This window comes from Podarcis tiliguerta (genome assembly GCF_965153285.1).
Source record: "Podarcis tiliguerta genome assembly, chromosome: 13".
NCBI classification, from domain to species: domain Eukaryota; kingdom Metazoa; phylum Chordata; class Lepidosauria; order Squamata; family Lacertidae; genus Podarcis; species Podarcis tiliguerta.
In genome coordinates, this window is record NC_139546.1 from 12865375 (window position 1) to 12883562 (window position 18188).

General features: G+C 47.7%; 2 protein-coding genes across 3 annotated transcripts in view; both read right to left on the minus strand.

The window, feature by feature from the left end:
• The window catches only part of FAM171A2 (family with sequence similarity 171 member A2), a 39338-nt gene extending 34238 nt beyond the window's left edge, over positions 1–5100 (minus strand). Inside the window, exon 1 of one of the 2 annotated variants that reach the window (XM_083407618.1) lies at positions 4741–5100. In XM_083407618.1, the coding sequence (XP_083263744.1) occupies positions 4741–4855 (115 nt within the window). In that variant the 5' untranslated portion in view covers positions 4856–5100. The remainder of the gene's footprint in view (positions 1–4740) is intronic. The other variant, XM_083407620.1, reaches the window with a different exon arrangement.
• Positions 5101–8063: 2963 nt separating this feature from the next.
• Positions 8064–18188, minus strand: part of ITGA2B (integrin subunit alpha 2b) — a 48958-nt gene continuing 38833 nt past the window's right edge. Inside the window, 7 exon segments of the mRNA XM_083407504.1 lie at positions 8064–8496; positions 9212–9334; positions 10688–10792; positions 12177–12290; positions 14037–14150; positions 14747–14899; positions 16512–16617. Coding sequence (XP_083263630.1) covers positions 8437–8496; positions 9212–9334; positions 10688–10792; positions 12177–12290; positions 14037–14150; positions 14747–14899; positions 16512–16617 — 775 coding nt within the window. The 3' untranslated portion in view covers positions 8064–8436.

The following is an 18188-nucleotide window of genomic DNA, read 5'->3' on the forward strand; positions in this document are numbered from 1 at the left end:
GATGTCCCATTTTTCCACAACTATAAGCAAAATATTGTTGGCCAACGGTGGTGCATAGCCTGATGTCCTTTTCCAGGACAGGCTCTAGGGAAGCCAAATCCAGCGAAGGGTTGGGGGACCCTGACCTTCCCACACACATTCAAGGAAGGGTGCAAGAGAGCCAAGGCAGGCTGGGAGAGGAGAAACAGCCAAGCGTTGCATTAACACACACTAGCATTGCAGCAGCAGCTGCTGTCCTGCAGGTTCAAAACTTGGCACTGTCCATCAGGCCTGATCTGTGTTTGGCCGGGGGTCTTCTTGGCCGGACCCCACAAAAGTTACGTCCACAAAGCCGCTCCCCATTCTCCACAGCAGAAGCAAAAGAGAGGTCTGGAGCAGGCCTGCACAATTTGTGACCCACAAATCAGCCCACCGGGAAACCCCACTCAACAGTTCTGCCAAAACCAGGCAAGGTCACACAGTCAACACAGCTGTGGGGCCTTCAAAATGTGTCCTTTTAATCTGCTTTTGGTTGTGTGGCACCCTGAGAGGATCCAGGCACAATTCTCGTGCCTCCGGCTTTTTCAGATGTGAGATACCCTCTTTGGAGATGGAGAAGACCAGGTAGTTATTCCGCACAAAAAATGGAGATTTTCAGAAATGAGCACAGCCACACTCCAGGCAATCAGGCAGCAAGCATCCTATGACCATCACATACCCTGTTTCCCCATCCCAGCTGCCTCATTCGCCAGAGGAAATCCTGCCAAATTCGCTTGCCGGTCAAGAATCCGGATACAGCACAGACCAAAGTTTCCTATCCAGTTCCTGGTTGGCTTTATCTGGCTGAAGGATCAGGGACCCTCTGCTAGGTTTTCTTCCCCTAGCCATGACTGCTTCCCTCAAAATTGGATCAGCATCCATGGCAGGCTTCTCCAGACGTGGGGGGGTGGGGAGGAAGGAGGATGTTCACATAATTTCATTTGGTCTCTACCTATTCTACTTAAACTTAATCCATGTCCCCACTTCTTTTCAACCTCTGCAGCCATTTCCTCTTCTTGTGCTCCATTCCATCCGAAACGCTCCAAATGCTTATGTCCTCACTGAGGCATCCTACAGAAATTTATAAAACTGCAAAATAAAACCAAGCTCCTGGCAAGTCCTCATCACCTCTGCAACTTGGGATCTGCAGCACAAGCCTTGAAAGGAACGACTCACATCAGAGCTAGAAGGATGATGTCAAGGAATCTTCATAGGTTCATGGTTTTCCATTTGCTTTTGAGGATAGCATTGCTTGCCTCTACAACTACAGTGGTACCTCGGGTCACAGACGCTTCAGGTTACATACGCTTCAGGTTACAGATTCCGCTAATCCAGAAATAGTACCTCGGGTTAAGAACTTTGCTTCAGGATGAGAACACAAATCACGCAGCAGCAGCGGGAGGCCCCATTAGCTAAAGTGGTACCTCAGGTTAAGAACAGTTTCAGGTTAAGAACGGACCTCCGGAACAAACTAAGTACTTAACCTGAGGTACCACTGTACTTTGCAGCTTTCGCAGTCTCTCGGTGCACCCAGAACACTTTCTGATGAGGAATCACTGGGTGAATTTCAGTCTTGGGGATGTTGACAAACTTCAGCCTACCCTGTCTGTTTTCAGCCTTTGCCCATCTGACTGGGTTACCTCAGCCGCTCTGGGCAGCTTCCAACAAAAATTCAGGAGTTGACCCCTGAAGTAAACAGACATGACTAACTTAGGTTCATCGATATCAATGGGTCTAACTCTGAGTTGGACTTAGTTGAATACCACACAGTAAATTAAAAAAATGAAGCAAAATCAGTTTGTTCATGATAAAAGAGGTGCTGGGTCTAAAAAACTTCTCTGGAAGATATCAGAGAAAAGAAACTGGCAGCCAGGACTGGCACTGCCAGGAGTAATTTTGTTAGCAGGTAGGTAGAACTGTAGGCTCAAAGGCATGGAAGTTAGGCTGGCATGTGCCAAACGGACATATTCATTTTTAAAAGCAGCAACACAGTTTAGCCTAAAAGTAAGAAGCTGTGTCAGAAAGTAAAACAGCCTAAATTTTTAACGAGGAATTTATGCAAAAGCCAGAATGATTAAAATATGATGATAGATAGATGGTAGCTATAGATAGATATAAAGGGAATTAGTCAAATGCAAGGAAAAAAATATTTAAAACTGGGTCTGGCAATAATTATGTGAAAAGCTGTAATTTAATAAACACTCATAAATACAAAAAGGGATTGTTGTTGCTGAATCATTGCTATTTGTGAATTGCCACTTGCTTTGAGCACAACTGCTTTTGGAAAAGCATCACACATATTAAAAACTAATCTAAAAATGTTAGCAGGAACTTGCCAAATGCAAAGGGAGCACAGAACTCTGCCCGTTGGTCTTTTTTTTGTGTGGGGGGTGGGGCAAAACAAAAGTGGTGAAAGCAAAGGACTGGCAAAGTCACCAAATCAAGGGCATTAGCATATGTATGCACAGGTGAGCATTTCCCTTTTAAACAGGGCTGGGCCACAACATCCTGCCCAGATACCTTCTTCCCTGTGCTCCACACACACAAAGAGGCATGATGTGATTCGAGTTCAGGTTTGAGGAGGCAGAGCTCATTGGTCAAACTTGCCAGAGATGCTGCTGACATGTTAATTGGTGCATGGGGCAAGCAGCAGGTGAAAGGGTGGAGTCCTTCCCCCCCCCCCCCAATATGGAATGACAGGTTCCAGGGAAGACAAGCAGTTTTCTGGAAACGTCAGAGTCTATTAGGTCTATAACGGAATAAAGCTGAAGTGGCAGATATCTCAGCACAGTGCTTAGGGAGGGGTTGCCATTTCTCTCTACCAGCACCCAACACACACACACACAGCCTGGGAAAGAAGGACTATCATTATTATTACGCATTACAATTTGTTACCCATCCTTCACCCTAAGGTCCCAGAGCTGGTCACAACAATTAAAGCACAACATGAATATTAAATTGCTAATATGCTCGCACCACCCAATTCTCCAGCTCCATCATCCAGAACAAACAAACAGGCCCTCTGTCTCCACGCTGCCATATGGACCCAAGACACTAAACAAGAAGAGTGTGGAGTGTGGGATTCACTTGGCTACCCCTCAAGCCACAGATGGGGAGAGGTCCCTGGGCACCCTTGCTTTCCCCTCACCCCCACCCAGCCCTTCTCCAGGGTCTAGGAGGGAGGTGCCCCCCTCCCCAATGATACAGCGCTCCGTCGCAGCAACAGCTCAGAATCAAAGTCTCCAAGGCAAAAGCCATGTTCCCAGCAAGGATACCCTAAGGGAAGGTATGGCGCCAAGCCGGGGGTGGGGATGGGGAATTAAGCCGCATGGTGGCACTTGGGAAAATACATCTAAGGGGTGGGGGCAGAGTGAAACCGATAAACAGAAAAGGGCACTGCATAAGGAACTGGTAGACGGATTGTGTTAGAGGATGAATTAGGCACCTCTGATAGGCCCTGTCCAAACACGTCATGTGTGAAAGAGCCACCACAGATCAAACGCCACAAATGGGGAGATTTCTGGCTGTTTCAGACACAATGCCGCGCAAGGCAGGCAGGTCACACACCACAGGGCAGCTCACAAGCGACTGTGCATGCGTGTAGGAGCAGAGGTGTGTGTCTTTATGAAATGCACGAGATCAACAAGCAGAATGCAAGGCAGGCAGACAACAGGTACACCCGACGGAGGTCAAAAAGGATGTGCAGGGGGAGAAATGGGTGTGGACCGAGAGAGGCAATATTCCAGTCAGATGGTATACAGACAGAAGCATCAAGGGGGGGGGGGAGAGACGGTGGCTCAAGGATGGGGACCGCAGAGAGGCAGACAAAAGGTTCAGGGTGGGCAGCAGTAGAAGAAAAGACCCTGAAATAAACAGATTGCCATGTAAGGAGATGGCCAGCCAAAGGGATGGGTGTTAAGGGGAGGAGAAAGAGATGGTGCGAGCAGGGGGCTGGCAGATGGAAGGTGGAGGGAGCTCAAGGGGGCTGGGAACGGGCGCAAGGATAGACAAAAACCCTGCGCCCCCCCCCTCTAAAACCCTCCTTCCCCCCACCTCTTCCCTGTCTATGGGAGGAAGGGAGGGATGGAGCCTTGGGGGGTCCCATCCCAGAGCCATGTGGGAGGGGCGCCCAATATCGAGAGAGGGGCGCAATATTTGGGGGGGGGGGGTTGTGTGCGTGATCGAGTGGAAGAAATCGGCGCGGACCCACCCACCGCGCACCCCCCCCCCCATTCCCGCTGCCCCACGGCGCATCTCTTTCGCCGCCGTCCTGCAAGGTCTCGCCCATCTCCTTTTGGGGAACCAGCAGACCAGAGCCATGGGGAAACCCACCACCCCACCCCCGACCATCACCCGATCGGGAAAGGCGGAGGCGGGAGAAGCAGCCACATACACACACAATACACAAAAATTGGAGGTGGGGGGGGGGGTTTTGAAATCCAGCTAAATATATGCCTCCGTTTCCCACCCATCTACCCTACTTTTTCTGGAAATGCGCCACCGCGCGCCAACAGCTCTCCCACCCGCATAAATGGCACGGAGCAATAGCCCCCCACACTGCCCCACCCACCCACCCAGCAACAGAGAGCAGATCCCCGGTTCCCACCGCAGGAGGGGGGGGGGCTCCCTGGACTCACCCCCCCCCCACCCCGCCACTACCCGCCTTCTGCATGCAAGACCCCCGCAGCCTTTTCCTTCCTCTCCGGCGCCTCTCCCACTCACCCTGCGGGCTGGGAGGCTCCCCGGGCTGCGCCTTGCCGCGAGCCGGCCAGCCGGGGCCGACCAGGAGCGGCAGCAGGAGGGCGAAGCGCATCGCCAGGGCCGGCGCCCGCAGCATTGTGGCCGCCCCCACCGGCTCCCCGCTACCCGGCCATGGCGCGCCCGGAGGAGCCTGGGCGGCAAGTCGGGCGCACTTGGCTGTGCGGGATCCGGTTACGCGGCGGCGGCGGCGGCGGCGATTGTGTCTCCTCGTCCCCGGCAGCCCCCTCCTGCCCGGCGGGGAGAAGCTGCGACGGCTCCACCTGCTGGAACAAGCCAGCACCGCCGCCGCCCCCTCGGTCTCCTCTTCTTCTTCTTCCTCCGCCTCCTTCTTCTCGGGTGCTCCGCCTTTAGCTTACCTCACCTAGAAACTGTGTCCAATGCCAGGGAATAGTCCTGGGCAAGGGGGGGGGAATAAAAAAGTTCAGGGAGGGGGTGCACTGTGCCTCTGAGCATGTGCAGAACGTGAAGATTGTTCCAAGTAAGCCTCGCCCTCTCCGCAGGGCTCAGAAGCGCCTATCTGTGGATTGGCTTTCCCCTCTTCCGTCTTCAAATGCGTAGGGTTGGTGGGTAGCGGGACTTAGCAGGCTTCTAAGATTGATGCTTTTGAATTATGGTGCTGGAGGAGACTCTTGAGAGTCCCATGGACTGCAAGAAGATCAAACCTATCCATTCTGAAGGAAATCAGCCCTGAGTGCTCACTGGAAGGACAGATCCTGAAGCTGAGGCTCCAATACTTTGGCCACCTCATGAGAAGAGAAGACTCCCTGGAAAAGACCCTGATGTTGGGAAAGATGGAGGGCACAAGGAGAAGGGGACGACAGAGGACGAGATGGTTGGACAGTGTTCTCGAAGCTACCAGCATGAGTTTGACCAAACTGCGGGAGGCAGTGGAAGACAGGCGTGCCTGGCGTGCTCTGGTCCATGGGGTCACAAAGAATTGGACACAACGACTACAATAAGATGCCAACAATAAACAACAATAAGATGCCAATAAGGGACGCGGGTGGCGCTGGGGGTTAAACCACAGAGCCTAGGACTTGCCGATCAGAAGGTCAGCGGTTCGAATCCCCGCAACGGGGTGAGCTCCTGTTGTTCGGTCCCAGCTTCTGCCAACCTAGTAGTTCGAAAGCACGTCAAAGTGGCCACGACTGGACCTAATGGTCAGGGGTCCCTTTACCTTTAAGATGCCAATGTGTACATTATTATAGAATCATAGAATTGGAAGGGACCCCAAAGGTCATCCAGATCAACCCCCTGCAATGCAGGAATCTCAGCAAAAGCATCCATGGCAGATTTCCATCCAACCTCTGCTGAAAAACCTCCAAGGAAGGAGAGTCCACAGCCCCCCCGCTTCAGATATTGGGGCATGTGGAGCCAACGTATTGAACATTCAATGACCGGGGGGGGGGGTATCTCAAAATTACAATTCTTTGATGGTTCAAAGCTGTCCCTGTGTTTTTATTTGTTTTGTGAGCTGAAGTCGTATCATCTTGCTTTCATATGCCCTACGCAAATATTAACAAATCCCAGCACCCTGGTCTGCCTGCTACATGCATTAAACGGCAATAAATGTTCTATATGCCTCCCCACACCTGAGGATGCCATGTCTCCCAGAATTAACAACAAGGACAACAACAGGTCAATGTTCGTTTGCATCTTGCCCATTCAAACAAAGGCTTCGAGCTTTAATCAACTAATTGGCACAACAAATAAAGAAAGGCTTAATCCCAGATTAGCAGCTTCCCCCACTCCCAAAATATACAGGGGTTGTCAGGAAGTAAGAAGCAAAAGACTCGGAAATCTTGAAGGGCCCAGACTGATTTGTCGTTCAATTTACTGTACGTCCAAAGCTGGCAGACAATTTGGCTTCTGCACTGAAACTATGGTGGGTTTCTTTTCTCTCTTCTAACAATAAAGAACAGGCAGGTGAAGTGATTGCCTTCATTGCTCATGCATCTGGTTTTAGCTGCTGCTTCATAACATTGTTAATTTTTTTGGTTCTTTAATCATGTATGTATAAATGCAGTGCTTTTTTATATATAGGGGGGTAAGGTGCCAGTAATCACCATAAAGTTGTTCGCGCGCGCACACACACATATCTTGTTCACCGCTCTGGAATCTATTGGATCAAGGGTGGTATACAAGTGATTGAAATAAATAAATGAATCCTTTAAACCTCTGTTTCCTGCACAATACTAATGGGTTTCCAACTACTGGTGAGGCAATTATAGCTCCCATGTTACAGTAATTGAAATACAAAGCTGGTAGAAAAACATGGTAAAAGTAAAACCCCAAGAATTAAATGGCATCTTTCGTTTATTAAGAAGAAGAAGAGTTTGGATTTGATATCCCGCCTTTCACTCCCTTTAAGGAGTCTCAAAGCGACTAACATTCTCCTTTCCCTTCCTCCCCCACAACAAACACTCTGTGAGGTGACTGGCCCAAGGTCACCCAGAAGCTGCATGTGGAGGAGTGGGGAAGCGAACCCGGTTCACCAGATTACGAGACTACCGCTCAGCAAAATGCATCTTACACTCAATGTATATTGTCCCATGCCTTCATTAGCCTCCGTATGAGCTCAGCAGATCCCAGGGTCTGGCGCTGGATGAATAGAATCACCAGCAGCTTTTTCTGCCCTCCAGCTCCCCAACTTTGGGAATCAGCCCAAAATTGTTCTCCTCTCCTGCTGAAGATTTGGACTTGTTTGAGGCCACAAAGAGGAGATGAAAGTCAACGTTGCTAGTGCAAGAGGGACAATTCCAAGATCATCTTTGTGTCTTGGGGGAAATGGTCACAACTGGGGAGCTGACGGGGCATGGATCAGGAATGGGCACTGCTCCTTGATCATATGGAGTCTACTGACCATCTCTAGGAGAGTTCCCACGCCTGTTAAGATGCACTCCTAAAGAATAACTCTGAAGCGCCTGAATGGACCAGCCTCTTGTAGAATGACAAGGAAATGTGGCACATGATGGGTGGAATGGACAAGCCCAAGTATAATTTACAGTACCTAATTTTGAACAGAGTATAGGCGGCAATGGCATTCTTCTTCTGACTGCTTTCATGATGCATCGAGTATTTGGCATGTTTTATGCATATTATGTATATTCTCAAAGCTACCAGCATGAGTTTGACCAAACTGCAGGAGGCAGTGGAAGACAGGAGTGCCTGGCGTGCTCTGGTCCATGGGGTCACGAAGAGTCGGACACGACTAAAAACGACTAAACAAATGTATATTAATGGAATTAATTCTGCACTTTTTCCTCCCTACTTGTTTCTCCAAGCCTCCCTACTTGTTTCTCCAAGCCCTATTTTTTCCACTTAAGAATTAGTGAGCTTTTGTTTTGTTTTTAATTTCATGGATGGCCCGTGTCTTCCAGTCAGGACCTTGTTTTTAAGGGTGAAGGAACCACTCTTCTGTGGCACTAACCATGAATGTGGTTAGCAAGAGAATGGGATGCGTGCAGAAGTACAGCTGAGGAAGGGTGTTAAATTGCCGAGAAAAGAGGAGAGGGGTTCTCAGAAAAAGGGTCTAGCTGACATCTCCTTGGGAACCGGGAGGGATGGATCCAGGCAGAAATGAGATCACATTGGCGGGTGTGAGTTTGTGTGAGGATCACCCACTACTGCTCCTTCCCAGATGTTTTTGCCCCAGGGTCATTGGGACAATTGTTCCTCTTCCTCTGTGGGTGGTCGCTTCCTCTTGAAAAAGCCCGTCTATTAAAAAAAAGAAATAGGCTTCTTTGAACTGGTGAAAGTCTTGATTGGGCTGCTGTTCTCAAAATAAACACATAAGGCACCCAGAAGCATGCTTGGGCTGGCTGATCTGATCAAAATCTGAGCAACAACAACTTGGGGACTTCCCTGGCTTTTTTCCGGCCCACGTAGGACCAGTCTGGATAGTTGGCCTTGGTGGAGATTTGACGTTTTCATCCCCCAAAAGTTTTTGATTTGAGTTTCTACTAAAAATGAGGCTGCATTTTAATGTTGTACTTTAATATTGTTTTTAAGTTGTATTTTAATCAATTGTTTTTATACCTGGTGTTAGCCACCCTGAGCCCGGTCTTGGCTGGGGAGGGCGGGGTATAAATAAAAGTTTATTATTATTATTATTATTATTATTATTATTATTATTATTATCTCTCATGGAAGTTTTAGTTGAGATTCCTGCATTGCAGGGGGTTGGACTAGACACTTGGAAGTCGCCTCGTTTATAATTCTATGATTCTATATACCACTGCCTCCCCAATGAGGCATGTTAGTTACTGCAACATCGGACCTCCTATGAAGGCTCATTTTCTGTAGGGGACGGAGGCACTCCTATTTTTGTTAAGCCCCAGCTAAAGCCAGCACCACTGGAATATTGGCACCCCATGTGGTTGGTCCACTTTGCCTCTAGGCCCAGAATTGCCTGCTCCGAGGTTTCGCTTACCTTCCAAAGAACGATAATGAAGATTGCAAGGAGGAAAAGTCCGGCCAATATAGCTGCTATGATCCACCACACAGGAATATCCCTCTCAGCAGCCGGGTCCACCCACTCCACCAGTGTCTTAGTCTGGGTGGGGCAGGGGGCAGGGATAGGAAAGAAAAAGCAAATGTGAGCTGAACCCTCGTCTCCCTGATGCAATTGAAATAATGGAGGGGTTTTCATACCCAAGCTCCTCTACCTTGGCGGCAGGTCCAGGTGATTCTTGTAGGGCTGTCAAACACCAGTTATTTAACTGCCATTCAGGCTTCGGCCTTAAAGTTTGGAACTGGATACTTTGCGAATTCAACTAGCAATCTGAGCCCATTTTGGATGCAGGCAAGATCCAGTGAAAACAAGGAAGATCTTTATTTTCTGTTGCAACCGAGTTCCCCTTCTCCTTGCAGAGGTCTGCAAGCCCCTTGGAAGACAATTGCCCAACCCCTTAACCCCAAAATGCATCATACATACAAGTCAAGATGGCTTCAGGATTGCTCTTGTGTACTATTTCTGGCATGTGGTTTGTATACTTATGCATATGTGTTTACCTTGTGCATTCATGAACATTTATTCTATATTTGAGGCCTAAGAATTCTTATTGCAGTCTCACCTCTGTTCCACCAAAAAAAACCCATCAGGCTCTAGCCCCTGACTTCACCAAATGACCAGGTATTTTCAGAAACCAAAATTGGGCAATCCCAGATAGTGGGCCCCATGGATCCACCTCACATGCAACCCACTTGGCTTTATGACTTGCTAAAACCCATACTATACCCTCATGTCCTTATACTTCAACTACCCCTAGGTAGGAGGGACAGACACAGTCTTCTGGTCCTTGTCCCTGGTGAATCATTGTCCCTATTTTTGCTTCCTGGGTACATCTTAGTTAAAACATCAACGAGGCCCTATTCATCTCAATAAGCCGAAATATTCTTGAGTGGGTGGCGCTGTGGGTTAAACCACTGAGCCTATTGGGCTTGTGCCAATCAAAAGGTTGGTGGTTTGAATCTCCGTGACGGGGTGAGCTCCCGTTGCTCGATCCCTGTTCCTGCCACCTAGCAGTTCAAAAGCACACCAAAGTGCAAGTAGATAAATAGGTACCACTACAGTGGGAAGGTAAACGGCGTTTCTGTGCGCTGCTCTGGTTTGCCAGAAGCGGCTTAGTCATGCTGGCCACATGACACGGAAGCTGTACGCCGGCTCCCTCGGCCAATAAAGCGAGATGAGCGCTGCAACCCCAGAGTCGGCCATGACTGGACCTAATGGTCAGGGGTCCCTTTACCTATTCTTGAGCCACAGAAAACCACAAAAGGGGAAAGTGCTCTTGTGCTCAGGTTTGCTTGAGCACAGGATGCCGGACTAGAGGGACCATTGGCCCTGATCCAGTAGGCCTGACGTTCTTATGCAAAGCTGAGTTTCGGCTGCACTGATTTACTGACGTACCAGAGAGGATCCGCTTGGCAGAACATCCGGCTGAATTCGGTACGGCATCCCTGAAGTGTTGAATCGGGCCTGAGACTGGATGAGGAGTTGCTCCTTCATGGGGTGCTGTGGTAGAAGAGACCATCATGTATTACCTGAGCCTTTATTATGGACCTGCCATCAGGGGTGAGCTTTGGTGACCTTTTGAAATACGGTGCCCTGTGTGAGGCTAAAACTTGGCGCCCCCAAATGGCGCTGGCTTCCGGGTTGGGTGGTGGTGGTGTTTAGAGGTCTGCAACTCTTAGAAGTAAGAACCTGGACTCAGACTATGCTTGCTAGATGAAGGGGTTTATTCTAGACTTCTTTCCTTGCTCAACCGTGACACCCAGGCTACATTTTATCCCCAAAAAAGTTTTTGATTTGAGTTTCCACTGAAAGGAGGCTGCATTTTAATGTTTTAATGTTGTATTTTAATCTTGTTTTTTAAGTTGTATTTCCATCAATTGTTTTATATCGGGTGTTTGCTGCCCTGAGCCCGGTCTTGGCTGGGGAGGATGGGGTATAAATAAAATTTATTAATTATTATTATTATTATTATTATTATTATTATTATTATTATTATTATTCACACGCTACATATAAACTGCTATGATACCACTTTAAACAACCACAGTTTCCCTTAGATAATCCTAGTTTGTTAAGGGTGCTTAGAGTTGTAAGGAGATCCCTATTTCCGTCACAAGGGTACAGTTCCCAGAGTGATTTAACAGTCAATTCCTCTCCATAGAGAACTCTGAAAATTATAGAACAGGGGGTGGGGGGCACAAACTACTGACGCGCTGCATGGGGAGGAAAAACTTAAACACATTGCAGAGTTCCCAAAAATAGAAGAAGAAGAAGAAGAAGAAGAAGAAGAAGAAGAGGAGGAGGAGGAGGAGGAGGAGTTTGGATTTGATATCCTGCTTTATCACTACCCGAAGGAGTCTCAAAGCGGCTAACATTCGCCTTTCCCTTCCTCACTCACAACAAACACTCTGTGAGGTGAGTGGGGCTGAGAGACTTCAGAGAAGTGTGACTGGCCCAAGGTCACCCAGCAGCTGCATGTGGAGGAGCGTGGAATCGAACCCGGTTCACCAGATTACGAGTCCTTTTAACCACTATACCACACTGGCTCTCAAAAAATAGGCCTCCCACACGGATCACGTTTGCAATCCGAACATCCACTGTATATATATATATATATATATATATATATATATATATATACACACACACACACATATATATATACATATATATTAAAAACATCCCCTCAAAACAAATAGAATATTTCAAAGCAAAGTGTAAAATGAGAACAATTAACATTTCCCGAAGGCACTAAAGTGCTTGCAATGTAGGAGCCAGGCAAGCCTCTCCCCAGGGATGGGGTATTCCAAAATCAAGGCAGTCTTGTTTTCTAGGAAGGGAACTCCCCGCCTCCCCATCCCTTGCACAGAAGCTCCTTCCTTACGTCCTGGAAAGTCTGCAGCCACAGCACTGCATGGATGGTCACCATGGCTCCTTGCCCTTTCTCCAGAGTCCCCACTTGGCAGCAGATGACGACACAGTCTTGGCTACTACAGTTCTGCAGGCAGGTTGGATCAAGAGAGTTGAGTTAATTTAAACTGCCTGATGGAGTTATTCAGCCTGCAGGTTGTATAACTTGCGGATAAAACAGTGCAATCCTAACCTCCAGATACAAACTATGGGTATGTGTGTTTGTTTGTATGTATGTGTGTGAAGGTATGGCATTCTCTCTGTTTCCCATTTCTTCATTGTTCAGTCTTCTATGTTTTCACATCAGTTTTTGAATTGGTTTCAGTCTTAATGAAAATTCATTAGCTTTCAAAGCAAATTTCTGCTAATATACACATTTTTTGCAGGCACGTTGACCTAGTATACATCATCATCATCATCATCATTATTATTATTATTTGCAAATCAAGTTCCCCTAATATACTGGATGCTCGTATGTCATTTACAGTGGTGCCTCGCAAGACGAAAAGAATCCGTTCCGTGAGTCTCTTCGTCTAGCAGTTTTTTCGTCTTGCGAAGCAAGCCCATTAGCAGATTAGCAGATTAGCGCTATTAGCGGTTTAGCGGCTATTAGCAGCTATTAAAGGCTTAAGGGATTAGCGGATTAGCTGCTAAAAGGCTATTAGCAGCTTAGTGCCTTAGAAAAAGGGGGTGGGGAGCGGAAAAAAAACCCCAGGAATCGCAAGACATTTTCGTCTTGCGAAGCAAGCCCATAGAGAAATTCGTCCTGCGAAGCACCTCCAAAACGGAAAACCCTTTCGTCTAGCGGGTTTTCCGTCTTGCGGGGCACCACTGTATATACGCATTTCTATGCACACTTTACCTCTGATGTTTGCATTTGGTAAACTTTGCTCAGCTGGAGAACTGCACTGAAAAATCTGGGGGAGGGGGAATTCCAAAGGATGGTTGTGCTTCAGTTCATTTGTTGTCTTGGAAAGGGAAAATTAGGTAGGCTTGCCTTTAAAATGCAAACTGAATCATATTTTTGGCCCATCCCATGTCAGATGATATGCCTCTGCCAGGGGAAATTCAGGGCCATGGATATTGCTGGCAGACCTCCAGCAGAGGTGGTACATGCCAGAAACCACCCATTAAACTCAGTGGAGAGGAAGGGGGGGGGGGAGAAAACTGCCCACTCAGCCATGACAGATCATAGGATAATTCTGTACCAACTAACATAAACTATTAGCAATATAGACACCTCTGGCAGGGAGACCATATGTTGGATGCCACAGGGTGTGTAGCATGTGACTAAACTATTCTGGCACCACATTATGCACACTTAGGCTGCGTACACACCATACAGTTAAAGCGCATGATTTTCCCAGAAGACTTATGGGAACTGTAGTTTAAGGGGTAAACTACAGTTCCCAAGATTCTTGGGGGAACTCGTGAGTTTTAAATGTATGGTAATAAGTGCCCCAATGGCATAGTGGGACCATAGAATTGTTCAGCTCAAGTTGAAAGTGTAAATTTAGTAACTATGACATTTAAGTATTGAAATTTTAAAACAATCAAGTTCCTAGATCTCTTGAGTGCAGAGGTGGTTTTCAGCTAGCTGTTTCAATCACACTATGCTGAACCGCTACCATATGAGGGCTTCTACACGAGCAGAATGCTTGCCTCATTCATTTTCAAAACAATTTTGCACAATAAGTCACTCATCCCAAGTTTACAGATCGGACAACTGAGGATTAGCCCGAGTGATGAGCAGCAGGGATATATGAACCCAGATCCAGAGACAACCGCTTTAAATGACACTATGAAGTCCATCCCATTTCCCAACAAGTCTCACCACTACAATGGGTTCCTGCAGCGCTGCTGAGTTCACATCCCGCCTCTCACGCGAGCGCCGTGGTTGGGCAGTCATATTGTAGCTGGGAGCAGTTGTGGGCTCCTGGACTTTCAGCTACGAGGAAAGAAATAGCATTCAGGTGAAAAGCAGGCAGCCATATTGAAGGGACGTTTTTAATGTGTGACATTTTAATGTATTTTTAATCTTTGTTGGAAGCCGCCCAGAGTGGCTGGGGAAACCCAGCCAGATGGGTGTGTACAAATAATACAGTGGTACCTTGGGTTGCATACGTTTCATGTTACAGACTCTGCTAACCCAGAAATATTACCTCGGGTTAAGAACTTTGCTTCAGGATGAGAACAGAAATCGCACAGCAGCGGCGCAGGGCAGCAGGAGGCCCCATTAGCTAAAGTGGTGGTTCAGGTTAAGAACAGTTTCAGGTTAAGAACGGACCTCTGGAATGAATTAAGTACATAACCCGAGGTACCACTGTAAATTGTTATTATATTATTATTATATTATTATTATTATTAAGGCAGAAGCAGACCAGGAAAAAAGGCAGCTGATAAGATCAAGGGGATGGGGAAACTCTCCTAGGAGGAAAGGTTGAAGCGTTTGGGACTTTAAACTAAAAAAAAAGGAGGAGACTTGATAGAGGTGTTCTCAGGCCCTCCATACTTTGCTCTCCCCTTCCCAGAGGTTGCTCCTACCTTCAGAGGGTTGGTGTCGTTCGTGGGTGAACAGGCGATGTTGCCTTCCGTGCTCACCCTTGCGATGTAAAGCAGGAAGCCTTCCCGGAAGTGGCTGGGGAAATCCACAAGAAGCTCGGCTCCAGATACAGTGCTAGGGCCAGCATTCTGCAACTTAGAGAAGGACAAGGAAGGAAGAGAGGTCAGCAATGGGGAAGACGTTGTTGGTTTGCATTTTTAGTACAGATAGTATTGATCTGATGTCTAGAGATCTTTCCTTTTCTAATTAATTCAAGAGGGTTCTAGAAGCTTCTCTGCGTGAAAGAAGCAAACAGAAGGTTCGTGATGTTTGGGTTATTCCTTCAGAGAAGCTGACTGCAACTGGCTTAAACTGGTTCTGTTATCTCTTTCTGTGAAGGTCATGCTGACTACAAAAACAGGCCGGAAGGAGCCTGGGTTTCACTTTCTCTTTCTATCTCTCTCCTTTCCGGTGTGGTGTTCCGTACATAGTATGCTTAGTGTTAAGGTTTAGACTTATAAGTTATTGTAAGTTTAAGTTAAGTCTGCTGCAACTGGATTTCTTATGGACAGTGCCAATCCTGAATGTATTGGATTTGTGGCCATTATGCTCATTTGCCTTCAGTAGCAGTAAAGCTCTGCTGGATGAAATATTAATCGCCTCTGGACTATTTTGGGGGGAATTCTGCAACGTGTTTAAGTTTTTACTCTGCTAACTATATGCTGGAATCTGCTCTGGATCAATATTGAGTAGAATTCCACGACAGACGCATTCACAGTGGCATGCCTTCCAACTGCCCCCCCCCCCCAATACCAGGGTCGCCACAAAAACCCTGAAGCCATCACGGCCTCTCACTTTTTCACACAGAGTTCTGAATTCCGAAGGGGTCTTTTCCCTTCAGTACCGCATTTCAACGTGTTATCAGAAGTTCAGATCTGTGCATCCCTCTAACACATTTCTTAGCTCTATGCCTCCCGCCCTGCTCCCTTCCTCCCCATTCAATATGTCGTCACTTCCTGTTTTTATGAAAACAAGATCCAATTCACTTGAATGCCCCACATAAAGTTTTTCGCTGTTTCCCCGCTCCCCAGTCCGTCAGTCTCCTCTAAAGATAGTGGGGCATGGGGGTGCGGCCTGTCTGCAAGGCCTCGCCAAGGGGTTGTGAGTGTTGACATTTCCATTCCACCTTAGGAACAGACATGGGATTGTTACGTGTCACATGTCTGTTTACATTCCAGCACAGCTTTCTGGGAACTTCCGTTGTGTATAGCTTTTGCTTTTAGCTGTTCTCTCTGAGACGACATGAGAGAGAGAGACGACATGTTTCTTTGTCCTGATTTATGCTTAATAAATCTGTAGTTGTAGTATGCTTCCACAAGCCTCATGCCTATTCTGTGTGCGGAGTTCAATCTGCTGATAGTGTGCCCTGGCTCAGAAGCCCGGGTCGCTGATTTACGTCGGAGCAGAGATGATGGCCTTCGCAGCGGGACGGCTGGAAGGGAAGGGCCCAGCAGGGGCTAGCCAGCTGACCTCCTGGCCCTCAGTGAGTGCCAAAGAGCAGCCATGACAGTCACTTGACTCTGGCTTGCTTTGTTCAGCCACGGCATCTGCATCTCTGCCCCAGTCGCTAAGGGGAGGTGTTCGGGGGACACACTGATGAAGAATATGTCCCTATTTTCATCTGAGGAACATTGGAGGGAATGCAGTGGGTTGGAGTGTTGCCTCTACACCCCTGTGCATCCAGTTCCAACCTGTGTTTCTTTGTACCTGGTAAACATGTTCAACTCTTGGTCCATAATCATTTATGTCCTTGCTCGTGTTCTTATAGTCGCCAAAGGCCAGGGGGACCACAACGACATCTGGGGCAGACCTCCTGGGGAGGAGAGCATGGAGAGAGCAAGGATGAAAGTGATCCCCCCTCTTGTCATGAGACACAAACACGCTTCCTCCTGAAGCAAAATGCCCTTCCCAACTGATATTCCCAGCAGCTCCACTCCACCAACACCTCCTGCCCACAAGGCCAAAGCAGCTGGATCGACCTTGTGGGACCAGCAGAATCAGGTAGGAAAGCTTTCCCCCCACTGTTATCGCTGGGTTTGTATGTCTGTAGCAGCTGGTGGACACTGGGTGGAAGGCAAGGAGCCCAACAGCAGGTGGCGCCAGAGCCAACAACAGGCAGAGCCAATTCATTCAAGTTTTGTCCCTGGTCTTCTCCCTGTTGAGTTCTACAAGGGCAACACTGAGGGCTCATCTACATTTGTCCTGCTCATAGAAAGCACAAATCCAAGAGGTTTCCTGCATGCCCTATGTTTTCTATGCACGGATCTCAGTGGTTTTCTGTTTGCCCTGTCACTTTCCCTGGGAAAACCCACTCTTTGACGCTGAATTGGAGCAAATGTCAATCCGCAGAAAAGCCAACAGATGTTTGCTCCGATTCAGCAGCAAAGAGCGGGTTTTCCTGATGGAAAGCGGTGGGACAAGCAGAATTGCGTATGAGCCCTGAGACTAAGGAAGAAAAAGTTGATATCACTGGTCTGGTTGTAAATATGAAGGCAGTCAAGTGGGGGCTGCCTGGGGGAGGAATGAGGTTGGTGGGGCAATGCCCCATTTATCCTCATATGTCAGTCTCCACTGGTTTACATATATATGCATCTCTCTCTGTGTGTACACAGATATTGTTATGAGTTTGTGGAGTGCACAGACCCCCCCCTTCTAATTCCTGGGTGCCAGACACTGGATTTAGCATGTTAAAATGCAAGCCAGGAGCCAGCCTGGTATTGGAGAGGCTATTTGCCAGAGGGCAAATGGGGAGGACAAATGCACCCTCAACTCAGAATTAGTTAGAAAGACAAGAAGTAGAGTTTTAGAGCTGGAAGGAGTTGTTTTTAGAATTTCAGTTGCTTAGGATGTGAGCTGAGAGATAAAATAGTTGCAGTCTGTAAAACGCGGCAAGCTCAGCAGAGAGACGGATGGCCATGTTTGATTTCTTTTTCGATCCAGGATTGCAGCAATGGGAGAAATGCTGTGAACCCCTCCATTGTAGGCTCAGGTTGAATATATGTGTAAATAAACCATCTATCATAACGACAACACAGGCTCTGCTGTGCTTCATTTTCAAAAAGGAAACACAGGCCCTGTGTAAGCGCCTGGAACCCCCAGAATCTCTCACCGCTCAGAGACTGGGGTGTCTTTTATGATATGTGGTCTATTTACACAGATATACGAGCGTGCAACAATATATAAACATATACACATATACGTTAATACTAATACAGACAGAAATCCATCTACAGTGGTGCCTCACAAGACGAAAAGAATCCGTTCCGTGAGTCTCTTCGTCTAGCGGTTTTTTCGTCTTTTGAAGCAAGCCCATTAGTGGATTAGCGGATTAGCGCTATTAGAAGTTTAGCGGCTATTAAAGGCTTAAGGGATTAGCGGATTAGC